Below are 27,181 nucleotides of genomic sequence, written 5' to 3' on the forward strand. Positions count from 1 at the left end.
GAACGTGCTGCCCCACAATGCCTTGCGGCTGCAGCATTTGCCATCGCACAACATTGGGCCGCTCACGGAAACGACCGATTATGACCGAGAAATTATATCATGAAAGTTACGGTGCTTATTAAGCTTTTTAAAACTGTAACTTGCCAAAGTGCTTTGTTTTGAACGTTCATCAGTATTATAATAAAAAGAGAAATATGAATGTTAGTTTTTACTGAAATGATCAAATAAAGTCAACATCTCACAGTCTTTACTGAGCTGTGTGGGGTTTGTTCAACTTTTAAAAGATGTTTGAATGGTGATATACACAGTGATAGATGTTAAGGACTAACGTTTATAATAAATACATTTGTATTTATTTTAAGATATTTTCATACAATCATACGTATTGGGATCATGTGTATTAATGTGGACCGGAGGGAGAGGGTGACGAGCAGAAGTTTCACTTTCCTTTTTATTTCAATTCCAACTTTGGTCCTGAAGAATATGTTTCTCTGTTGTCCACGTTCATAAAGCATAAAGCAACAGCATCAGAGCACGGTGCAGAGTCTCTAGATGAGTTTACAGTAGTCCCTCGTTCTTATTGAACATCCATGTTGTAGTCCGCTGTATAGAAAACTGTAGTTTCCATAGTTTCCCCACAGCAGAAGACGCACATTTATGACGTCCGCTGGCGCTTCATAAATACGTCGGATAGTGAAAGTGCAGTCGGATTCTCTAAAGTACCGCAGTCTCTTCTCCTAAATCCTTTTGGATTCTCCTATCCACTATCCCTTAACCCCGTGACGTTCCACTCAGATGTCAAGGAATAGGAGATATGGTTAGTACTTAGGAGCTGATTTTTGGACTATTCGACTGTAACCGGGTTATTTTAGGGGACATACTTCCGCTCCCTCCTCAGAAGCAATCCAGACGATCCTCTGTTTATTTCACGCTGCTGCACTTTTCTACAGGTCAGTACATGATGAAAATGATCGATGTTAACTTGTGTAAACAAGGTATAATGTTAGAGATGTTTAAGAGAGTGTGTCAGAAAGTTTTGAGCATGTTTGACATAGTAACGGTACTTTAAAAATACTAAACTGTCGGCAACTATAGATGCCGTTTTCGCGATCTTCAGCCGCACCGCGCCGTGTGTAAATGTGACCTGAGCAAAGGCTCGCAGGCAGATTTGCTGCTGCGCACGGGTGATATGTTTCGAGTCTTGCAGGCACATCGCCTTGTCTTTTTAGTTTATTAAAGGTCCCATGTCATGGCCATTTCCACTGATCTTAATTCCATTGTTGCAGTTACTAAAATAGATTTATACTGTGCAATTTTCCAAACTCACATTGGTTTTGCATACAGCATCTCTGTAAAGTATGTGTATTTACTCGCCATTAACGGCTCGTTGCAATAGAGTCTGTTTGCAGACCACAGCAAGGAGGCGGATCCTAAAGGGGGTGGATCCTATAGGGGGCGTTTCCTAAAGGGTTATGAGCCCCGCCCCCCACGTATTTCTTAAAGGTATATGACGCTCTCTGTTTCTCATTTATTTTAATGCTTTGAATTAATCATAAACGAACTTTGAAAAATAATAATTATAATTAATTTGCATAAAGAATGAAGAGTATACAACCCACAGAGAAGACACATTAATTGACCTATTGACAGATCATAATGAATACAGAGTCAATTTGATTTAGTTTATCATAACATAGGATACATTAAACTCATAAATTGTAGGCATATCATTTTTTACTGTTTGTGCAGTGGTAGTAATTATTATTCAAATCAATCAACTACGTTTTATGGAAGATATTGCTGTATATCATTTAACAACATGAGTAGAGGTTTCTGTACACCTAAAATACTGAAGTTGAAGTTACTGTCCTGATGTGTATCATTCATTTGTTCATGTTGTGTCTGGTGGTAAGATTAATTAATTAATTAACGTATTTATTATTTTTGAAACGTTACAATACACATCAAATACTAAACATGAAATGTATAGTACATACCAATACATTGTACAAAGGAACATATATACAATACATACAAAGAGGAAAGTCTTCATTAAACATAAACATTTTTTTGGGTGTTTCCAAGATAATACAACAGTACACAACAGTACACTAGCATCATGCTAAGTGCTGGTTAGCATCACAGCATATACGCTAACCTTAGGTCAATTAGATGATCAGCTTTGGTAACACAAATCAGTATTGTTACCGAGCCTGATAATCTATTGACCTATCTAAGCTTAACGTTATTACCAGGGGTGCACATAACTTTTTTGCCCTGGTTCTCAAAGGAGCACCTGGAGATGTTGCTTGGTGCTCATCCTTAAAATGAAATAAACCGTAACTTTTGAGGGGGTCTTGACTTTATTTGCCAGACACACGGCACTGAACACACATGCAGAGGTGAACACAGAACACACATGCAGAGGTGAACACAACACAAGACAACATTAGCACGACCAGTAATCCTACAAGCTGTCATCACTACCCTCCTGACTGTTCTCCTCACTGTCTTCCTCTCTGTCAGACATGGTAGCTGATGATGTAGGCCTACTACTTTCTCTCTGGTTGAGTCTGCGATTAGCTGCTTGCATCCACAAGTCAACTCTGGGTTTGGGTCGAAAGTCTCTGTTGTCATCTTAGACAAGTGGATGTAATCAAATAAGTATGTGAACATAACCAATAGCCTACCATAGCCAATAACAAATTAATGTAACTTATTTTATTTTTGTTGTTCATTCATATCTTATTTTACCTTAACATTTATTTATTTATGCATTTTTTTTAAATCTCGTTTTAAAGGATATTTTTGGTTACTGTCCTATATTATACATTGGAATGATTTAAAACCTGTTTATCCCAATAATTACAAAGGAGTGCCTTGGAAATATGTGTTTACATAAATTGTGACCAAACCATTTGAATTTAGACTAAGAGTCCTTTACCTCACTGAGCTGTAGTTAACTTATCAGCCTCTCAGTCTGACTGGAGAGGACTCTCCCTCCACATTATTGTAGAAACATCTTCTTCTTATCTCCGTTAGAGCAGCTAGCACGGCACCAGATTATAATAACAACAGCGCTGGTACCACCCTCCCTCTCTCCCTCGCTCACTCGCATTTTGTCTGTGAGCGGCGGGCGCCAGATAAGCCAACATCCCCCATTTTCATCACTTACAGCGCCCATCGTACAGGGCAAATTAAAGGTGGAACCGGGGTGAAAAGGGTGTTACATTTACTTAATTGTGAATATTGTTACATCAAGGCCGAAAATTAGGATGAGCCCCAACGGTCAAAATGTTTTTTTCCCTCCCAGAACTGCCAGCGCAGCACCTCCCCAGATCTGGCACCCTAGGCGAACATCTAGCCAGTGCTACGGGCCGGCCCTGAGTTCATATCATGGTTCATATGCAACTCGCAAATATCTTTCTCTCTCTCTCTCTTCTCTCTCTCTCTCATCTCTCCTCTCTCCTCTATTTTCTCTTTTCTCTTCTCTCTCTCCTTCTCAATGTTGGTACGCAAATGCGCTTTGTTTCAAATGACCCGGTGCTCTGTTTTTGGCGGAGGTGCGCATGCGCACCTGCGCACCAGTTATGTGCAGCCCTGGTTATTACAACAGTAGAGTAGGCCCGGTTGCAAACGGGACTATAGGCCAACGTGTTTATAGCATCATGCTAAGTTAGCATTTAATACCACAAACATTTTTACCACATACAACTATTATTTACTTTATTAACGCTTAACGAGGTTGGACAGTCGATGTTGTACTTTGATAACGAGACAATTGTGTGTTAAGAAAAATGACATTACAATAAATAGAAACATGCATCTCTGGAAAATACTATTACCGCTGTTTCAACGTGTTGTTCGGCCATCTTGAAAGAACGAATGACTTCTTCTGCGAGGATTTATAAAAGCAGCTGTAATCCCTTAAGTTGCATTACTGCCACCTACAGTATGTATTTCTGCTGAGTGTCATTATTCTATTGGATATCTATAGGATCCTCCCCTTATAGGAACTGCCTGCGGTCTGCATCCAGACCCATCTCGCTTGTTGGAGCTCTTGCCCCCCCCACCCCCCCTCCCTGTGAGCCCAGTGTGCTCCGATTGGTCAGCTCGGCCACTCTGTTCTGATTAGTCAACCACCAGAGAGGCTCCGCCCATGTCTAACAGTGCTTTTTTCGGCTCGCTCTGAGCGGAACATCAGGCGTCGGTACAGCCGTATATTTTATACGCTAACTAACCGAACTGTACCTGCAACTGTTGTTATAGAAGAGTAAGTTATTTTGTACCTGTAATAAACTACTACTGTTTGATGAAAAATCAAATCATGGTTTGCTATATGCATGATATGTTATAGGAGCAAATAATTCAGGGAAGAAAGGCTACTAAGTATTTCCATCAAACTTTATTTTTAGAAATGTACAAAATGAACATGTGCAAATATACACATACACTGTATATCATCCATTCCTCCCCTTATAGGCGTTTTCGGCATCTTGCCTATCGCAGCTTTGTAAGCTGCTGCCGGGGCTTTTTAGGGCGAGGCATCAGAGTGGTCATCCCGTGTGTGTGTTGTCCGCCAGATACGCCAGGAGTTTCCTGATCTGGCTGGACGAAATCAAATGCAAATCACAAAATATTAGAGAAACTTAGTTGTTTTAGATTCGTTAGTAGTAGCTGTGGTAGGAGTGTGTATCTATCTAATCAACACAGTTAGCTTGCCAGCTAATATGCTAACCTACGTTTGCTAGTTGTTCAGTGTAATATGCCAATCTACTATGAACAACAGCTAGTCTAGGCTAGCAAGAACATGTTTACAATTGCAATCTTATACGGGTAGTCTGCTACGTTCGGTCATTCATTGTAGCTGGCATGAAAACAATGTTTTCCCTAGCATGTCTAGCTCTAGGTAGCCTTCTTGTTTAGCGATGTAGCTAGTGCTGCATACCTGGACTCACATTCAGGTTCAAGTCCTGACTCAAGTCCAGAGGTTCAGGTTCAGGTCCGGACTTATAAGTCCGGACCTGAACCCATGGCTTGTGTCAAGTTGTGTGAGTAACTAAAGTGAACTTATTGTGAGCTAATTATCAATTGAAAATTTACTCATAATCAACTCATCACATCACTCATGTGTCTACATTTCTCTACAAAGTACAAATGTAAAAAAAAAAACTTTTTGCCACTTAGTCTACAAATGACTTATGACAGCAACTACAGTGAACTACTACAAAGTTCAAACATTTATTTCATTTACCAAACTAAAGAAACCAAACAGTCCCTGAGCTGACTGAGCCTAAATCCCTAAAACGTTGCTGAAAGGTAGAGTGTAGAGTAGACTATACACATTACACTGTTACACACCTACTATACAGTATAGCTACACTGTAGTGACTGACTACAGTCAGAGTGTACTGTACTATCTGTACACCATTTCTTTTCTACAACTCTACATGTGTACATTATACACGCAGTGTGCGAAAAAGTACACGTCCCACCGTCCTGGACGTGTTATTTACAATATCGGACAAGTAGATCTTTCAATTGACTTGTCCGGCGGACAAGTGACGTTTTTCGCCCTGATTTATTGACAAATTATTGATAAATTCAGTTTACAAAAGGCAGAACTCATCCGCAAATTGTCCGTGTCCGCCATTGTTCGTTTAGAAATGTTAGTTTCGGTTCTGCTTGTCGATTCCTAAGGAAATGCATCTCGCCGCTTTCTGTACAGTTAGGCGGGGCGGGGCGGGGCGGGACCATGGATGTATAATAAGTGGCAGGGTTGGGAAGCAAAACTCGGTTCCGAGTAGGAACAAATAACAATTGCATCAATCCCGGGACCGGACAATTGTTATTTGAGTTGTGAGGACAGGAGGCGAGGCCGAGCCCCGCGGACTGCAGCTCTCTCTATGCTCGGTATCAGCTGATCGCTGCACGGTGCAGCTCAGCGTCTCTCTCTCTCTCTTTCTACACACAGAGGATCCGCTGCCCGTTTAACAGCCTCATCTTTGTCAAACTTTCTTATGTTCTTTCTCTAACACATAATGAAGGTTATTAAGCGTTTTAGCTCCTGTGTTGTTAATATTGACCGAATGACCGCCATTTCCTTTATGAAGTGAAGCAGCCTCCCTGTCTGTGTCCTCGCGCTGTCCTCACATCCCCGGACCCCCAGACTCGGAGGAGCACAGGGATGTCAGTATTGTTTATGAAGCAGGGTATAGAAAGTACATTATTGAAATGAAAATACTATTTATTTACTTTTACAAACAGTGAGCAGCTGCAGCATGTGTATTGCAGGACATGTGTAAGCGTCTTTGAGTTTTAGAAAAGCGCTAGGCCTATAGTCTATAAATATAATGTATTATTATTATTATTAGGCCTATGTGTTGGACATGTGTGGTTGGACTCTGTCTCACAGGCAGGTTGCAGCATGTGTGTTGCAGGACATGTGTTGGACACACAGACTGTGTGGTTGGACTCTGTCTCACAGGCAGGTTGCAGTGTAACATCAGAGGAGACTGGGCCAATTGTGCATTCTCAAACTGCACCATTTAGAACTAACTAATCAATGCAGAGATTATTTTTATATAATTGTATTCAATAACCGTAAGAAATTAAACAGTATGAAGTGATTTGTAAATAGGAATACAGATTTGACTTAATGTTTTCATAAATATATTTTTCTCCCAGTTTGTCATGGGACTTATTTTTACCCTCTTAAGAACCGGAATCGAGAACCAAAAATAACTGGAATCGAAAAGCAGAACCGGAATCGTTCAAATCCAAATGATACCCAACCCTATGTGTGATGCAGTAAAATCTTACCGCTCACTTACGTTAGCGGTGTCGTAAAAAACGTGGGAAAATGTAAAATACGATGATGAAGAAGAAGATTCCAGTGGCCCCAATTTATGTCCATTCTGGACAAGTGAAAAATGTATTCGGACAAGTAAATTGCCAAACTCACTTGTCCATGGACAAGTACTCTCTAAAAACTTTTTCTCACACTGTACAGTAGGTCTACATACTACATGTTAGAAATTAAAATCAATGTTGATATGGCGACATTTTGAATTAAATACACTATTTAATTTAAATCTGTTTTATTCTGAAAAAACCGGAAGGTGACACTATTAACTTAATACTTTTATTCTGAAAATTATTCACTTCCGGTTAGCATTAGCATGTGGCGAAATGCTACGTTTTCAAACCGTGAATCGAAGGTGAAATGACATGTGATGTTGTACACTGAGCACACTGGGATTAGCACTCATTTATTGACGCTGAATAACGTTTATCAGGGAATGTTTAAATAACCACAGACACCAGAATATACGTAAGTGCTAGTTTTTTTGCGAGTCCAAGTACCGGTTTCCGACGTTCCGGTTTTAACCGGACTTAAACCGAAACTTTTTACAAGTCCAGTACCGGTTCGGCGTACCGGTACGCAGCACTATATGTAGCATACACACCAGGAACGCCAACTATAATGTACTGACCGTACTGTAAATCACCCGGAGTATACTGTCTATGAGTATTTCGTGTGTGATTGCAGACATTCTCCAGCTATGAGATACATGTAAGGCCATCTGCTAACATTGGAGTTGATATATGGAAACGCTAGCAACTTAGTTAGCCCAGTTAGCACTGCTCGCACACACACAGACACACACACTGCTGGAGGAGCAGACAGGCTTGGCGATACAGCTAGAACAAGCGAAACTCATCCTGAGCACACACAAACACTCACAGCCGAAGTAAAAACAATAAGTGTGGCAAAATGGCAAAATATAATACAATTTTGAGATTTGGGGATATTTATCTCCCATTCTTTCACTTTTTCTGACAATTTCAACACCAAACATGTCGTTAATGTCTCTGTTTAGTGAACTACAGCAATCTGAAAGCCTGTGCATTATTTATATCACACTTTATCAGTAGAAAAATGCAGGAAATGACTTTTTTAATGCAGTATTTTCTGATTCATGGCGCAACACAAAGATATTTCGCTCTGTGCAAACCTTTGACTCTAATATGTCAACAACATGAAACAAGAATATGAACCTGGCTTTATCCAATGTTCACACAAGAGTTCTACATCCTGACACATCCTTCATCTACACCAGGGGTGCCCAACCTTTTTTGAACCGAGAGCTACTTTTAAAGTTGCCAGTCTGCCGAGATCTACCAGTCCAAATAGAGGCGTAGCCATTACTGACAGCCTACTACCAGGTAAATACACACTTCTACTTGTATAAAACTGACCTTTGTACGATTAATACTTCATAAAATACTGCAGATCCTTTATCTTACCTCTTTCTAATCTACACACATACAAGTATTTAACTGAAGTTACACAACAGTGTTGTTGATACAGAGTTGGACTTTATTCACACGTCACTACAGTGGGTAATGTTTTCAAGAAACATTGAACGGTGCTGCCACATATGACACAGGAAAAAAAGAAAAGACTCTGAACCCTTTCTTTGCCATTATATAAAAATAGTGTTGCTACAAAAGTATAAATTATACTTACTAATAAGACAACTCGGATCTGAAGCTGCACAGGAATCTGCTGCCAAAGTGCAATAAAAAAGACAAAATTAATAGAATCAAACCCTTTTTTGTAGCATTTTAGTAGATTATAAAAAGAAATGCCTTTTTAAAATAGGATGCAAGCAACTCTAGTTTATTAACCTGAATTGATAATAGACTATAATCAATTTAAACAGAACAGATCTTAATGTTTGCATTTTTATACCATTTTGTACAATAATTATAATGAATAAGTTCAAACAAACTAAAACTTACAGCTGATTAATAACGGTATCTAACTTGAGTTTTTATTATATCAAAAACCTGTTGAAATGCTGCTGTTATTTTTACTGTCCCCCAAAAGCGCGTCGGCAGCCTCCAGGAATGCTTCTTTCACAACTTTGCCGTCTTTGAAAGACTTCATGTGTTTCGCAAGAACGTGACTGACACGATAAGATGCTATGGTAGCAGCCTTGCTCTTGTTGTTGGGCCCTGGTGGAAATGGACTGCTGTGCATTTAGCTGTCCTCTCAGGCCCCTCCCCTTTTGGAGCGTAGGGCAGAATTAGGAGGGAATTCCGTCTCGTAGCGTTTGTGCACTGTTTTGAAATGCCGCTCCTAAATGACCCTTCTTCGATAAAGCCACGCTCGCATTGCAGATGAGACAGATGGAGTTTGAATTGGAATAGATACAATAATAATCATCCTCCCACTCGGAGTGAAAATTATATATTTTGGGCTTTTTTGCTTCTGCCATAATTGCGGTCTTGTGTGTGTGCGGACTGTCACTCCTGTTGACACGGACAACGTCAGCGAACTAGTGCCCACTGCCCACCAGCCACGCCCCGACACATGGGGTCACGCCGGCCAATCACAAAGCTTTTTATGTTACAGGACATTAACGATAAAACAGAATGTTGTTGTTCTATTTTTAGACACATCTCGCGATCGACTGGGAATCTCCCCGCGATCGACCGATCGATCGCGATCGACTGGTTGGGCACCCCTGATCTACACTGTCTCAACTCTGAAAGAGGACCAGAAACACATTACAAATATAATAAAATGTGGAGACTTTGGGATATTTATCTCCCATTCTTTTACTTTTCGGGCATTTTACAGACCAGACATGTCGTTGATGTCACTGCTTACCAAACTACCACTTTTTCTGAAAAATGCATAAAATGATGCAATATATGTTAAATACATGGTTTATACATGTAATTACTGGGGTTCCATTTCTTCTGATTACCTAATTTGGGCGTGCACATTTGCCGCGCGCAAACCTCTTTTGGATTTGGAAAGGTTGGCATGTATGTGAAGGGGGAATTTAACTATATACAGAATATGTTTTTGTGGATCCAGGCTAGAAACATGTTCATTTTCTGATGTTAAGTTGAACATTTTAACATAGGGTCTACGGGAATTGCTCCCATCTGCATCCATCGCCTACAGTTTGCAGCATTGGGCTTCACCGCACTGTCCCGGAGTTCGCCGCTTGGCTCTGATAGGCCAGAAGTCGGTTTGATTGAATTCGGGCTCGATTGCTTATCCTGTCTGAGTAGCCCGGATGATGTTGCATCTCAATTTTGCACATTGAATTTTAAACACCGACATTTTTGACGTCAAATTTTATACACCAAAATTGTGCATTCAAATAGTTTTCACTTGAATTTTTGGGATCGGAATTTGACTATTCGAATTTTTTTAACTTGAATTGTTACATTTTTATTTCACAAAAACATTCAGATACATGATTTTCAAAGTAATTATTTTCAATGCTATAAATTTGGTGTCTGATAAAATTCAAATACTTCTGTCTCTTGTTTGCTTCCATATTGCACATGTGATATTATACAGAATGTGTTGGGAAGTATAAAACTGTGTCACACACTAGTGAGTGAGATACATGTTTAAGTTGGGAATGATGGTGCACTTGAGGTACAGTAATTGACTGTGACATAGAAAAATTTGGTATGTTTATTTAAACGTCCCATGTCATGGCCATTTCTACTGATCATAATTCCATTGTTGAGGTCTACTAAAATAGATTTATACTGTGCAATTTTCCAAACTCACATTGGTTTCTCACAGCATCTCTGTATAGTATGTGTATTCACTCTCTGTCCTAAACGGCTTGTTGGAGCTCCTGCCCACCCCCCCCCCCCCCCCCCCCCCCTCCCTGTGAGCCCAGTGGCCGTCTGCGAGACAGCGAGACACAGCGAAACCCAGCCTGAAGGTTTGTGTGTGTGCTCAGGCTGAGTTCCGCAGTGTCTCGCTGTCTCGCTGACCTCCCACCAGTGAGCCAGCTCACACTGTCTGTAACGGCTCCGCGGACGTTACGTTACGTCACTATACCCAAATACGTCACTGTACCCAAGAAGTAAACAATGGAAAAAGAGAACTCTCCAACGAGGCGTTCTGGGGCAGCATAGACAGGTCTTTTCTGTGTTAGAGTTTTACTCGCTACAGGGTGTACTTTGAGGGTTTGTGACTCTTCAGACCGTTTACATGCATAAAAACCTTAATAACACAAGGGGACGGGTAATAACCAGAAAAGCATGACATGGGACCTTTAAGTAAAGCTATTTGTATGTAACTGTATGTGTACTGTGCATTTTGAATGAGAAGCAATCCAGACGATCAACCGGATCCTGTGTTGATTTCACGCTGCTGCACTTTTCTGTTTTCTACAGATTTATTTATTGTTGCTGTGGTACCCAAGCTTTTGGGACAAGTAACATAAACAAGAGCAGGCGGAGCAGAGCTTGTTTCTATTCAGTGAAAGTGAAACGGACATTTGCTTACACAGAGAGGTGAAATGGCGCAGCAAGAAAATCGGCTTGACCAAAAGATAGTCAGCTGTTCGATCTGTCTGGATCTACTGAAGGAACCGGTGACTATTCCCTGTGGACACAACTATTGCATGAACTGTATTAAAAGTCACTGGAATGGAGAGGATGAGAATCGAATCTACAGCTGCCCAGTGTGTAGACAGACCTTTGCACCAAGGCCTGTCCTGGTGAAAAATACCATGCTAGAAGAGTTAGTGGAGGAGCTGAAGAAATCTGGACTCCAAGCTGCTCCTGCTGATCACTGCTATGCTGGAGATGAAGATGTGGCCTGTGATTGCTGTACTGGCAGAAAACTGAAAGCCTTGGAGTCCTGTCTGCAGTGTGTGGCCTCATACTGTGAGAAACACCTCCAGCCTCATTATGAATCACCTGCCTTTAAGAAACACAAGCTGGTGGAGCCCTCCAAGAAGCTCCAGGAGAGCATGTGCTCTCGCCATGAGGAGGTGAAGAAGCTGTTCTGCCGCACTGATCAGCAGTGTATCTGTTATCTCTGCCCTATGGATGACCATAAAGGTCACAAGACAGTTTTGGCTGCAGCAGAAAGGACTGAGAGGCAGAGAGAGCTGGAAGGGAGTCGACAAAACATCCAGCAGGGAATCCAGGACAGAGAGAAGGAGGTGAAGCTGCTTCAGCAGGAGGTGGAGGCCATCAATGGCTCTGCTGATAAAGCAGTGGAGGACAGTGAGAAGATGTTCACTGAGCTGATCCGTCTCATGGAGAAGAGAAGCTCTGATGTGAAGCAGCAGGTCAGATCCAAGCAGGAAACTGAAGTGAGTCGAGTCAGAGATCTTCAGGAGAAGCTGGAGCAGGAGATCAGGGAGCTGAAGAGGAGAGACGCTGAGCTGCAGAAGCTCTCTCACGCAGAGGATCACACCCACTTTCTGCTCAACTACCCCTCTCTGTTACCTCTCAGTGTTTCCAAACACTCATCCAGCATCAAAGTCCGTCCTCTGCGCTACTTTCAGGACGTGACGGCGGCTGTGTCAGAAGTCAGAGATAAACTACAGGACGTCCTGAAGAAGATGTGGACAAACATCTCACTGATGGTGAGTGAAGTGGACGTTTTACTGCCTCCACCAGAGCCAAAGACCAGAGCTGAATTCTTAAAATATTCACGTGACATCACTCTGGATCCAAACACTGCAAACACACAGCTGCTATTAACTGAGGAGGGCAGGAAAGCAACATTCACGAGTCAACATCAGATATATTCAAGTCACCCAGACAGATTCATGAAATGGCCTCAGGTCCTGAGTAAAGAAAGTCTGACTGGACGTTGTTACTGGGAAGTGGAGTTGAGAGGGTGGGGAGTTTGTGCAGCAGTGGCATACAAGAACATCATCAGAGGAGGAAGTTCAGATAAATGTTTGTTTGGATACAATGATAAATCTTGGACGTTATATTCTGACATTAACAATTATAGCTTTTGGTTCAACAACATCAAAACTCCCGTCTCAGGTCCTCGGTCCTCCAGAGTTGGAGTGTATCTGGATCACGATGGAGGTATTCTGTCCTTCTACAGCGTCTCTGAAACCATGACTCTCCTCCACAGAGTCCTGACCACTTTCACTCAGCCGCTCCACGCTGGACTTCGGTTTGATTTAGTATATTTTGGTGGCACTGCTGAGTTCTGCAACCTCAAGTTGACAGAAGTAGTTTAAGTCCAGCTCAGTCGGCATGTCAAATGTTGGCATTCTACACTTCTGCAAACCCTGCATACGTTGAGTTTCAACATTTTAGATTTTGATAGTGCAATGATGTTAAGTCAATTAACTTTTGGGTAAAATAACTACCGAGGTACTGAAGTACGAAGAAGTATTGTGTTTGGTGTTCCTGCAAGAATGAAACTCTGCTGATTTTAGAACATATTTTTGGCTCAGAAACTTTATAATATTTATAAACTTTTACAATCAATAAGGAGATGATTCATTATTTTCTTTTTCTCGCTGGGGTTCTGCTCAAACAAAGTGATTGTGTGGATCACATTATTGCATTTTTATAGACTTACTTATGGGATGTGTGAACAAACTTGACAGGATGAATAAGATAAGATAACATGGATATATAACATATATATACTTTTAGATTTGCAGGTACCAGTGCGAGTGAAAGTGTTATGTGCATACAGTGCAACTATTATTGATTATTAAACAAAAGGAACAAAGTATTGCCTTCTTGTCTTTATTTAGGGAATCCTTTGAGGCTGATTGAGAACATGTGAAGCTAATATGAGAGTTGCACTGAAGCACCTTTCCTCCTGAAACACCATCAAGTGCAGTGTTCATGCTGAGAGCTTTGTTTCTGTCCTGCTGGATATCTTTATATGTCAATATATATGTCTATATATATGTCAATATATGTCAATATATGTCAATGTGTCTAATCCCAATGTGTATGAAATAATACTCTGAATCTGTAAAGTGCCTATAGCTGTTTAATAAATGTAATGAGTATAAAGAAGAATGTTGGCTTTCTTTGAGTTTCTAATGTTGATTCTTCCAGTGGCTGTTTTGAATCAAGTTTTAATTAAAGTGCTCAAAAGCAGTTTAAACTGTATTTATTCTAATTTAAACTTTATTTCTTCTGCCGTCGCTTTTTACGTTCTAAGGTAAGCTGACATGAAACTATTCAGCAAAACTATAAATAATAATATAAGTTAATTCGTTTTTAGGACCATACTTCAGAATCTTAAAATCCCTTAACCTTTAAGTTTCGGTGCCTCTGTCGAATGATCCGCCCTATAAAGAAAATAGTTACAGCATTTGAAAACCTCCTAGAGTGACATTAATGTTTAAATGAGGAATATTACAAGAAAGAAACAATCAGGCCTTTGAACAAATGTGACAAACTTTATTTTTGAGTGCAATTCCAGACAGATTTCACATGGACAAAAATCTCCCTAAAAATAAAAATAAAACCAAAGCCCTCCTCCAAAGTCTTTATTCTAACCCCGGAAAACATTTCTGAAAACTACCAGCAACATAAAACTCACACAAACCACCAGAGAGGAAGAAAACAATAACACAAGGATGTCAATCTTGAAGGCTGAGGAGGGAAACACTTTTAGTATTTCTCAAAAATGTGTTTTAAATCTGAAAGATGGGGGGACATTTCTTACTCCTCAGATTCAGAACGGAAGCTGAATGATTTAATGATTGTATTATAGGGTTAAAAGAATTTCAAACACCTTGAGGTTAAGATCATGTGATCATTCAAAAATAAAGCCGTCCCAGCTCATGGAGAAGACGCTGGATCTGCTGGGGCGGAAGATCCCTGGATCTGGTTTGTGGAGACGTTGCTGCACCACTTGCCACCCGGTTTCCTGGAGACCCAGCAGCCCGGTGCGGATGGTCAACACGTTCTCACTCCCAACCCGTCACATGTTGACGGTCGGTCAAGGCCCCTCCCCGTCACCCTATTACGCACAGGGTACCCCTTGAGAGTCAGTTTTCAATGGGCAGGGCGTCCCATTGACTTGCATAGAGCTCCCTGAACGTTGGTAATAGACGAGTTGGGATCGCGGCGAAATGCTCTCCGCAGATCCATTCTCACAGCGTTTATCAACCTTTTTCTTATTCAATATCAAGCCACACTTATTGTTTTTACTTCTTTATTTTAATTGAATAATGTAGGACTTTTGTTACCGTCAGTTATGGGGAGAGTAGCGGCTCAGAATACTGAAATCTGTATTGTTTCATCGGTTTTTCCTTCTAATTTTGTATTATTTTCTAAACCACACACTGTTATTTACTCAACAATAACACATCATCATCCTTGTGTTTATTTATTTGTTTGATTAATAAACACAAGTTGAAGTACGTCAGCACCGAGGGTCGGAGCAGCTCATTTGCTTTAGAGAATTTTACACCCGGAAGTAAGTATTCTCTCCGCTTCGCTTGACAAACCCCGCGATGTCCTCAAGCTCTGTGATTGGATGTTTGAGTGTGCGCCGAGGGTTACGCCAGGCGTCGAACAGCACTTTGAAATGGGATGGAACCACGGCAGACTGTCCAAAACTGGATTTGAACGGGTCCACCGCGTCCCCCCCTCCCCCACCCCGTCCCCAGAACTACACATGCTGGCTATTGTGTGTTTCGCAACATGTTCTATGGCACGTCTCTACTGGGAGTTGTAGTTTTAAAAGACGTTTTCGTATTTCCCATAATAAGAAGTTGCCAGTATTAAACTGTGTACATCCCTGGAGGTTTAGGGGATAGGAAACACTCAAATTTAAAACATATAATTAATAAATGGGTGAAAATGGCTTGTGCCCATAATGGGAAGCATTAATATATACCCACATGACAGCTAAGGTCAGAAGAGCTTTATTTAACAGCTGGTCTTATGTCTGTGACCCCTCCTGTTGTTCATTGATAAGCCTGAAACATGCACTTGTCAAGGTTCAGAGGCACATTTTGCAAATATGGCAGTAGCCATCGATCATCTTACATTACATTACATTGCATTTAGCTGACGCTTTTATCCAAAGCGACTTACAATAAGTGCGTTCGACCAACAAGATACAAACTTGAAGAAAACAGAATCATATAAGGTTTCATAGAGCTAAAACATTTGTTGTCAAAGTGTCCCACATCCAATGACAATGATCTGAGGACCTTTACAATGTTAGGACATTTTCCTCAACCACTCCTACCTGGACCGCAACAGCGGTAATTAAAGTTTAAAAGTCTCAAAAATGCTACAACTACTGTCACAAACTGGATGAATGTGAAGTATTTTGTTAAAGGAGGATGAAAGCGTAATTAAGGATCACTATTGGAGTGACTTTGATGGTTATTGGACTCAGGATTAATTTATTTGGATTCCCGCTGTATGAAGAAATTAAAGGACGGCGCAAGTGGAAACAATTCACAAAGGGATTAAACTGTTTAAAACACATGCTCAAAGTAAGCCGGATTTTGCCGATGTGTTTATGTGGATTCAAAAGTCGTAAATAATCTACAAAATGGAGGAGACCGATCTGATTGGAGCAACTGTGACAAATAATCCAACTGAAACCGGCATGGACAATGACTATGTTTTAAAAATGCGCTTATCCAGAAAAGCCTGGTTTGGACACTTTACGGGCAGAAGAAACATTTCTATTAAACAAAGAATTATACATTTCTGTCTTTTATGCCTTTAATGATTTAATAATCATCAGATCCTCCTTCGCACTCTCCAAAAACTTGGAGTTTCAGGCTCTGCACTTTCCCTCCTCACCTCATACCTGAAAGACCGTACCTACAGGGTGACTTGGAGAGGGTCTGAGTCCGACCCTTGTCAATTAACTACGGGGGTCCCTCAGGGCTCTGTTCTTGGTCCCCTCCTCTTCTCCCTGTACACAAACTCGCTCGGATCAGTCATTAGCCCGCATGGTTTTTCTTACCACTGCTACGCTGACGACACCCAATTAATTCTGTCCTTTCCCCGCTCAGAGACCCAGGTCGTCGCACGCATCTCTGCTTGTCTAGCTGACATCTCTCAGTGGATGTCTGCTCACCACCTCAAGCTCAACCTTGACAAGACTGAGCTGCTCTTCCTCACGGGAAAAGATTGTCCCACTCTTGACCTAACAATCAACATCGGCACCTCAGTTGTTTCCCCGACTCAGACTGCAAGGAATCTGGGTGTGACCCTAGATAACAACCTGTCCTTCACTGCAAACATCGCTGCTACAACCCGCTGCTGCAGATACACGCTTTACAACATCAGGAAGATACGTCCCCAGCTGACTCAGAAAGCGACTCAGGTTCTGGTCCAGGCTCTCGTCATCTCACGCCTAGACTACTGCAACTCCCTCCTGGCTGGTCTACCTGCATGTGCCATCCGACCTCTGCAGCTCATCCAGAATGCAGCGGCTCGTCTGGTCTTCAACCTTCCTAAATGTTCCCACACCACTCCGCTCCTCCGCTCCCTTCACTGGCTTCCGGTAACTGCTAGAATCCACTTCAAGACACTGGTACTTGCTTACCATGCTGCGAATGGATCTGGCCCTTCCTACATCCAGGACATGGTTAAACCGTACACCCCAGCGCGTGCACTACGCTCTGCATCAGCCAAACGACTCGTTGCGCCCTCGCTGCGAGGGGGACCCAAGTTCCCATCGGCGAAAACACGTGGGTTTGCTGTCCTGGCTCCAAGATGGTGGAATGAGCTCCCCATTGACATCAGGACGGCAGATAGCTTGCACATCTTCCGGCGCAAACTGAAAACTCATCTCTTTCGACTCCACTTCGAGCGTTAGAACTATTAACGAAGCACTTTTATACTAATAAAGGACTGGCTTACCTAAAGCCAGTTGAGTAGCACTTGAAATGTTTGGCTCTATGAAACCTGATGTACTTATATGATTCTGTTTTCTTCAAGGTTGTGTCTTCCTGGTCGAATGTACTTATTGTAAGTCACTTTGGATAAAAGCGTCAGCTAAATGCAATGTAATGTAATGTAATGTAATAGCTACTAATTTTAATTTTTATTAAAATTAATTAATCAATTATTTTTTATATTTTATTGTAATGTAGAGACAAGGCTTTTAGTGACAATCATGTATTGCCTTACAATTATATGAAACAAATTAAAAAAGTCTAAATATGATATTTGGCCGCAAATCATCTGAGGCCTGGCGCCCCCCCTGCGATCTTTGGCGCCCCCCCAAGGGGGGGCTTGTATCCATAATGGGCAGCATTAATATATACCCACATGACAGCTCATTGTTACTCTGTAATTCTACTCCACTACATCTCAGAGGTTAATGGTATTTTTACTCCACCACATTTATTTTAGTTACTTTGCAGATTCTGATTATTGATGTGAAATATAAACAACCCTTAAATCAGACTTTAGTTACACCTGAGTAAAATTCAGGGAAGGTGATTGTCAAGTGCCAACAATCAGGAGAGATATTTGATAGTTGGTGCTTGAAAAGACTAAACATGTATCTGCAGATCTCTATAAAGTATATTATTTATTATTTAATCCCTTTCAAGATTTCAAGATTTTCTAAGGTTTATTGACATATCATATACACAACTACGGTGTAGTTATGCAATGAATGAAAAACTTGGGTCACAGGTTCCTCAACAAGACATCTATCAATATGTGTGTACCTCCACCATTAAACTGTCATATTCTGCACATTTCTTATACTATCTACATACATAAGAGTATAATTAATGTGTATAATATCAGTTAAAATAAGTGCTTCAACATAGTTAACATTGCAGGAAAGCAATACATTAGACGTTAAGTTCTTTGTCAGGCTTAATATTCATCGGTAGATAGATACCCCAAAGCTTTTTTCTTATTTGAAAGAAGACCTTAACCTAAAGTATTCTTTAATGTTTAAATAAAGGTTAATTAGTTTGTCTGTTTTGCACCTCCTCATATTAATATCTTTATACATCCAGCACTAAACTGTTTTATTGTAGAGATCACTTACAGTATCTTCTTGATTTTTTATATTCTATATTTATATCATTGAGATTCTACTTTCCCCCTATGAAAGTATGTATCTTAATATTTTTTTCATCAAATAACATTATTCAACAAAAATAATTCAATAACGTGCTTTAACCACTAAGCGGTGCACACAAGGCACACACAGCATACTAATAATAACTTTGTATTATTAGTGTAGGACACTTATGTATGTATAACATCTGAAGATGTGTAGTTTTATTCATGTTTTTACATAATTTTACAGGATGTTGCTATATTATTTCACATGTTTTACTTCAACACATTAATATCTGATTTGTAAAACACCACAGACAGAAAGGCATATCCGTCATTTAATGGTAAGCTATTGAAATTGTGATTCCATAGATGTGTCTCCCATCACCCAAATCCCCTGACTATTCTGTCAACTCAGAAACACTGCACTTGATGGTGTTTCAGGAGGAAAGGTGCTTCAGTGTAACTCTCATATTAGCTTCACATGTTCTCAATCAGCCTCAAAGAATTCCCCAAATAAAGACAAGAAGACAATACTTTGTTCATTTCGTTTAATAATCAATAATAGTTGCACTGTATGCACATAAAACGTTCACTCACACTGGTACCTGCAAATCTAAAAGTATATATATGTATTCTCGATCACATTCACCTGATCAGAGTTGAACTCATACATGTTTTGTTATTATCCTTGTGTATATTCTCATGTGTAGCCTACTCTGTGTCGCTCTTAATCTGTTGCTGCTTTAATAAAACCTGAGTTTCCTGACGGGGATCAATATAAGTCCTTGTTATCTTATCTTATTCATCCTGTCAAGTTTGTTCACACATCCCATAAGTAAGTCTATAAAAATGCAATAATGTAATCCACACAATCACTTTGTTTGAGCAGAACCCCAGTTAGAAAAAGAAAATAATGAATCATGTCCTTATTGATTATGATCAGGATGATTACAGCTGTATAATATCTCACAATAACGGAGCGTCCACACTACAGCTTCAAAAAAAGCTTGGAGCTGGGCGTGTCTGAAGCTTGGCGATTTTATTCGAGCAACGCGACCAACAACCAATCACATGAATCTCCCGCCCCCGACATACAAAGCAAAAAAACCCGGGATTTTATGCGAGCAATGTATATATGTATAAACTCCCCAAAGAGGCGAAAACCTACCAGTTTCACCCACTGTCTCTGCCACCTCCCTCCATGCCTGGTTCCTCCGGTTTGTATCCCGGTAGGTGAAGAGGGTCTGGTCATACAAAACCGGGTGATTTGCTACGGCGATAATTAGTTTCTCCTCCATCTTTTTTTGAAATATAGAAATGAACGGCGGGATATCTCTCCCAGTTTAGACGCGGTTTGATTGGCTACGGCTTGATCTGTCAGATTTTCAGAAACGGGATTGATTGATTGGCTGGCGCTGGCTACTCCAGCGTCTCCGGTGGAGACGGACCGCTATGCTACCCACAATTCAGTTCGGCAAAAAGCGAGGCAACGTGACGTCACCCCATTCAAAGTGAATGGGTAGACGCGTTGGAAACCGTTTTTGAAGCTGTCGACGCTGTAGTGTGGACGCAGCGTAACAACACATACATGTGATTATACATTTCTTTAAAAATGCACACAAAGAAAAAACTAAGTATCCAGGATAAAGAAGGTTGGATGCTTTCTTCTTAAAGAGGCCCTATAATGATCATTTTCAGGTTCATATTTGTGTGTTGCTCCTCTATTGTGACATGTTTACATGCTTTAATGTTCAACAATGTCATTATGTTACATAAGTAAACAAAGCAGTCCAATCGAGGCGTTTCAATGTGAAGAAATGCCACAACTATCAGCTGTCAGCAACAAACATGGAGTCTGAATAAGTTCTAAAGTTAAACAGAATTCCACCTGCTGTCACTTAAAAATCCCAGAACAAATGTTGATATTGTAGGTTTTAGGAAAGCTCCAGATAAAGTGAAGTTAAAGTTTCTGAGCCAAAAATATGTTCTAAAATCAGCAGAGTTTCATTCTTGCAGGAACACCAAACACAATACTTCTTCGTACTTCAGTACCTCAGTAGTTATTTTACCCACAAGTTAATTGGCTTAACATAATTGCACTATCAAAATCTAAAATGTTGAAACTCAACGTGTCCATGTTTTGCAGAAGTGTAGAATGCCAACATTTGACATGCCGACTGAGCTGGACTTAAATGAGTTCTGCCTACTTGAGGTTGCAGAACTTTGCAGTGGCACCAAAAGTGAATAATTTAAACCGAAGTCCAGCGTGGAGCGGCTGAGTGAAAGTGGTCTGGACTCTGTGGAGGAGAGTCATGGTTTCAGAGACGCTGTAGAAGGACAGAATACCTCCATCGTGATCCAGATACACTCCAACTCTGGAGGACCGAGGACCTGAGACGGGAGTTTTGATGTTGTTGAACCGAAAGGTATAACTGTCAATGTCAGAATATAACGTCCAAGATTTATCATTGTATCCAAACACACCTTCCTCCCAACCCCCTGCTCTGCTGATGTTCTTGTATGCAACTGCTGCACAAACTCCCATCCCACTCCACTCCACTTCCCAGTAACAACGACCAGTCAGACTTTCTTTACCTAGGACCTGAGTCCATGAAGTGAATCTGTCTGGGTGACTTGAATATATCTGGCGTTGACTCGTGAATGTTGCTTTCCTGTTCCCCTCAGTTAATAGCAGCTGTGTGTTTGCAGTGTTTGGATCCAGAGTGATGTCACGTGAATATTTTAAGAATCCAGCTCTGGTCTTTGGGTCTGGTGGAGACAGTAAAACGTCCACTTCACTCACCATCAGTGAGATGTTGGTCCACGTATTCTTCAGGACGTCCTGTAGTTTATCTCTGACTTCTGACACAGCCGCCGTCACGTCCTGAAAGTAGCGCAGAGGACGGACGTTGATGCTGGATGAGAGTGTAGGTTCACTGAGTGCTGACAGTGAAGCGTAGTTGAGCAGAAAGTGGGTGTGATCCTCTGCGTGAGAGAGCTTCTGCAGCTCAGCGTCTCTCTTCTTCAGGTTGGAGATCTCCTGCTCCAGCTTCTCCTGAAGCTTTTTGACTCGACTCACTTCAGTTTCCTGCTTGGATCTGACCTGCTGCTTCACATCAGAGCTTCTTTTCTCCATGAAGCGGATCAGCTCTTTACAGATCTCACTGTCCTCCACTGCTTTATCAGCAGAGCCATTGATGGCCTCTGCCTCCTGCTGAAGCAGCTTCACCTCCTTCTCTCTGTCCTGGATTCTCTGCTGGATGTTTAGTCGACTCCCTTCCAGCTCTTTCTGCCTCTCAGTCCTTTCCGCTGCAGCCAAAACTGTATCGTGGCCTTCGTGTTCGTCCATAGAGCAGAAATAACAGATACACTGCTGATCAGTGCGGCAGAACATCTTCTTCACCTCCTCATGGCGAGAGCACATGCTCTCCAGGAGCTTCTTGGAGGGCTCCACCAGCTTGTGTTTCTTAAAGGCAGGTGATTCATAATGAGGCTGGAGGTGTTTCTCACAGTAAGAGGCCACACACTGCAGACAGGACTTCAAGGCTCTCAGTTTTCTCCCAGTACAGAAATCACAGGCCACATCTTCAGCTCCAGCATAGCAGTGATCAGCAGGAGCAGCTTGGAGTCCAGTCTCCTTCAGTTCCTCCATTAACTCTGCAAGCAAGGTGTTTTTCACCAGGACAGGCCTTGGTGCAAAGTTGTGTCTACACACTGGGCAGCTGTATATTTGATTCTCATCCTCTCCATCCCAGTGGCGATGAATACAGTTCATGCAGTAGTTGTGTCCACAGGGAACAGTCACCGGTTCCTTCAGTGGATCCAGACAGATTGAACATCTGAATTTCTTTTGGTCAAGCAAATGTTCTTGCTGCGCCATTTCACCTCTCAGTGTTAGCTGTCAAATAGTTTCACTTTTTCTGAACAGAAACAATCTCTTCTCCGCCTGCTCTTGTTTACATGCAGCAGTGAATGAGAAATCAGCTGTTTGCACTAACCCTTATACCTGGAGATGTGAAGGGGAGGGACCTAGAATACCTTGATAGGGTGGTGCTTGCTGTGTTTTATAACAGGGAGAAGAGGGAAGAGGTTTGACTGCAAACCACAAAGAATAACTTGTTGGGAGAGGCAGGGTGTGGTATCTGCCCTTTGCAATGTACAGTAAAGATGGTTAGACTTTCAACTTTGACAGTTTAAAACAGTTTAACTTGTTAAGCCCTGAGCCAGTTTTTCTCGTCTTGAAAATGACATGAATATTAAACTACCATTTCAATTGTTGTTGTTCTTTTGTTCTGGAAATGTCGTCTTCGATCCTGAGGCTCAGAGCTTAACCTGTTAGCCATGAGCCTGTTTATCAGGTCTCAGGCTCGAAAATGACATTCCCAGAACAAATGACCATATCTTCCCTTCTAAAAGGGTTACATTAATAATCTTTTTTCTCAAAGTAATGATAAACCTGTGAGTTGGATGTAGAAAAGTCAGAATCAATATAGATGTTTTTTATTTTAAAGAAATTCAGATTGAACGTAAATTATAGTGTCCGTCCAAAAATATTTTTTTACTTAGTGAAAACTACCCTTGGATGATGGTGAGGAAAAGCTTTAGGAATCCAAAGTACAACATATAATAAGTACCCTGTATCAAGATTGATGTAACACAAGTGAAATCTGACCTTTTTAGAGAGATTTAGCAAAAAAAAACCACTTCTGGGGCCATTTGGGTGGATTTTCCATATCTCTGGCCCCCCTTTGTCGATTTTGCTGATTGACATCTCTTTCTGACTGTTAGAGCCAATATAATTGAAGGGGGATTTCCCCACAAACACACATGGTAAAACAAAAAGGTGGGGCCTTAAGTTCGCACACCCCGTTTTGCATTAGAGTATCTCTAGCTCTGACTTCTAGAAACGGAAACGCAGGTTTATTGCTTATGGACAGTGTTGTGCTAGTTACTGAAAACCAGTAACTAGTTACCATTACTAGTTACTTCATGTCAAAAGTAACTCAGTTACTTTACTAGTTACTTACACCCAAAAGTAATGCGTTACTGTGAAAAGTAACGTTTTCGTTACTTGAAGAAATGTCTCCCATTAATGCCCTTATAGCCTTCATTTCAGTACTGTTATTGCATTGGAGAATAATACAATCTGTTGATCAACTTGACATGCATTATATGCAATCTGGATTGCATCGATATTAGCTGGCTTTCCATTTTTGTATATTCTTTCTCCAGGTAGTTGGAAAAAGTATTCCGTCCCATATGCCGTGTGCCGCCCGGACATGCTATCATGCTTACTAGCTCCCTGAAAGCGGGTGACTCCACTGTAGCAATACCCTGCATGTGTTCTACAACATACCGTGCAATGGCTTTATCGACTTTTCCCTGGCCAGCAGTCCCTTGGTTAAAATCCAGCCGCTGTTGCTTAGGTGGAGGTGGAGTGGCGTCGGCTGAGTCTCTGTGGTCTTAGCTACTAGCTTCGTCCCAGCATGTTGTTTTTGCAGATGTTTTAAGAGATTTGAATGACTGGTTTGGGCAGTAGATAGGATCTTTGACCCGCCAAGACACAACTTACATTTAACAGAAACGTTCTTTTCTTTGTGCTCGACAAAAGTGAAATAGTGAGAATATCTCCAGGTGGAGAAACTAGACTTGAGCTCCGCCGCCGCCATGATAGTCTTGTTAGTAAACAACACAAACACGCCCACAGCCCGTCTCCGCATGTGACACAGGAAGTATCTAAGTACATTTACTCAAGTACTGTACTTAAGTACAGTTCTCATCTCTGTTCGCCTGGCTGTTGACTATATAAAAAAACTAACGGAGAAACGCACCATATAGTAACGGCAACTGCGTTACTGAAGTAGAAAAGTACTGCGTTACTTGTAACGTGTTACTTGTAACGCGTTAGTCCCAACACTGTTTATGGATTATCAGAAATAATTTCAAAGGGACACAGACACATTGGATTAACCTATGGATTAACTTCAGCAGCGTTTTATATCGTTGTAATGCCATTGAAGACCACTTTAGACCAGACTACGACACAGGTAAACAATGTTAGCGTTTTTAGCTACCTAGCGCCACATGTTTTGATGTCTGTTTTTGTTTATAAAGTCGCGAGTTCGTATCATTGAGTGATAATGTATGTTCCCATCGATTATGTGTCATCTCACGATCAGATCGATGGGTTGGATGTGCAGAATGGATACATAATAAGGTTGTATGAGTGAGTTTCGGTGCAGTTAATTTGTTAGCATTTTTCGCTCGTTGCTAGTTCAGAGGCTCAGCGTTAGCATTGTGTTTTTTTTGTTGAAAAATAAATAAAAATGATCAGTTAGATGAGTTTCTTCCCGTTACATGGATTCAAAACATTCATAGTTTATTAAATGAACATGCCCTCAGACACTGTTTCCTGCAAGATGTTGCGGGCGGGCCCCGGTACCGGGATCTCTCGGGCTCAACAACATCTTCAATTTCTCTTCACAATATAAGTCTCCTTGCAGTATCAATACTAATTCGGCTGACTTTTATATTTGATCCAATCGGTATATTGGTATACACCATAACGGTGCACAGCTGATAGAAAGGGACACCTGGTGGTTAAAGCACGTTATTGAAATGCATTTTTTAAATTATTATATTAATAGGAGACACAGACAGACAAACTAATAAGGCTTTATTTAAACATTAAAGAATACTTTTGGTTAAGGTCTTATTTTTAATAAGAAAAAAGCTAAATATTAAGCTTGACAAAGTAGCCTACTAATATATTGCTTTCCTGCAATGTAAACTACTGTATGTTGAAGCACTTATTTTAACTGATATTATACATATGTATTATACTCTTATAAGATGTATGTAGATAGTATAAGAAATGTGCAACATATGACAGTTTAATGGTGGAGGTACACACATATTGATAGATGTCTTGTAATGCACTGTTGAGGAACCTGCGACCCAGGTTTTTCATCTCCGACCTTGTCAGGTATTGAACATTCAATAAATAAAGAACACAGAATTATTAAATATAAAACACATAATTTCTGTGATTATACTAAATGATTTACAAATAAACACCACTGCATATATACAACTTTTACACATGCAATGTAAATGTAATGCAAATGTTTCCAACTTGGGATCAATAAAGTATATCTTATCTTAAGCTGATCGATGGCTACTGCCATATTTGCAAAATGTGCCTCTGAACCTTGACAAGTGCATGTTTCAGGCTTATCAATGAACAACAGGAGAGGTCACAGACATAAAACCAGCTGTTAAATAAAGCTCTTCTGACCTTAGCTGGCATGTGGGTATTAGGGTTGCCAGAAACTGACCATGATCAAAATCGATTCGACCGCGATCCCAACTCGTCTATTACCAACGTTCAGGGAGCTCTATGCAAGTCAATGGGACGCCTTGATAGTTGAAACTCGACGCTAAAGGCCCCCCCTTGCGTTGGAAAGTGACGACAGGGACTCTGACGTAACGTCAACATAGGCCGAGTTGGGAGTGAGAATGTGTTGCTCTAGTTGACATTTTGCAGGTGCGTGTAGTCATTTCCAGGAAGAAGAGGGAACAGGTTTTACTGCATAACACAAAGAGTAACTTGTTGGGAGAGGCAGGGTGTGGTATCTGTCCTTGGCCATGTGCACTACGGATTGTTAGAATTTCAACTTTGGCATTCAGTTTGAAACAGTTTAAACGTTTTTCAAAAATAGCCCTAGCAGTAAATTGTTGGCTCTCGTAATTTTAATTGGGATTATTAATGAACACACCATGACAGTGGCCGACCTGTGCAAACAAAGGCCCATGTAAAATGTTGACATTTTGCAGGTGCTTGAAGTCATTTGCATATTTGTTCATCTTTATAATCATGTTGTGTCTCCTTGTAGTTGTTTGACGTAGATCTTATTAGCCCGTCCTTGTTATCATTTTGTGAATGTGTCGCATCTCTGATTGTTTTTGCCTCTATTTCTTAGTATTTTGCATCTCTTTGTACTTACTTGGCATATCGTGGTCACCATGGGTTACGTGTCATTTATTGCCTGTTTGTAATCGTTTTTATGTTTTTTTCAAGTCAAGAGGCCCCTGATGAAATTAAGTAGTGGGTAATTAATATCAACCGGACATACAGGAAAAACTTCAGACTCTCCAACGAAGACAAACTTCCCCACATTTTGTTTTTGCATATGTTCAGTATACATGAAGTTGCAAAGCTTTATCAACTTTTCAAGGGAAAAACTTTCCTTCCTTAAGCCGTCTCTAATCTCAGATGACTAATTTAACAGTATGCGAACACGCAGAATGTGACTGCTGGCGTTGAAAAGAGGATAAA

The 27,181-nt window shown here is 40.9% G+C and overlaps 2 protein-coding genes across 4 annotated transcripts; one reads left to right on the forward strand and one right to left on the reverse strand.

The window, feature by feature from the left end:
• The first annotated feature begins 694 nt into the window (after window positions 1–694).
• On the forward strand, window positions 695–13,848 carry LOC117549665 (tripartite motif-containing protein 16-like). 3 transcript variants are annotated; one of them, XM_034221732.1, is made up of 2 exons: window positions 695–950; window positions 11,227–13,848. In XM_034221732.1, the coding sequence occupies exon 2, from the start codon at window positions 11,352–11,354 to the stop codon at window positions 13,044–13,046; it is 1,695 nt and encodes a 564-aa protein (XP_034077623.1). In that variant the 5' UTR covers window positions 695–950; window positions 11,227–11,351; the 3' UTR covers window positions 13,047–13,848. The 3 variants fall into 3 exon arrangements, with proteins under 3 accessions (XP_034077623.1, XP_034077624.1, XP_034077625.1); XM_034221733.1 differs by having other exon boundaries at window positions 733–950; window positions 11,343–13,848; XM_034221734.1 differs by lacking the exon at window positions 695–950 and adding an exon at window positions 2,581–2,664 and having other exon boundaries at window positions 11,343–13,848.
• Window positions 13,849–20,311: 6,463 nt separating this feature from the next.
• On the reverse strand, window positions 20,312–22,832 carry LOC117549666 (tripartite motif-containing protein 16-like). The gene has a single exon (XM_034221735.1). It carries the CDS (start codon window positions 22,721–22,723, stop codon window positions 21,047–21,049), a length of 1,677 nt encoding a protein of 558 aa, XP_034077626.1. The 5' UTR covers window positions 22,724–22,832; the 3' UTR covers window positions 20,312–21,046.
• Window positions 22,833–27,181: the final 4,349 nt, after the last annotated feature.

The sequence above is a fragment of the Gymnodraco acuticeps genome, unplaced genomic scaffold (assembly GCF_902827175.1).
Source record: "Gymnodraco acuticeps unplaced genomic scaffold, fGymAcu1.1, whole genome shotgun sequence".
NCBI lineage: Eukaryota > Metazoa > Chordata > Actinopteri > Perciformes > Bathydraconidae > Gymnodraco > Gymnodraco acuticeps.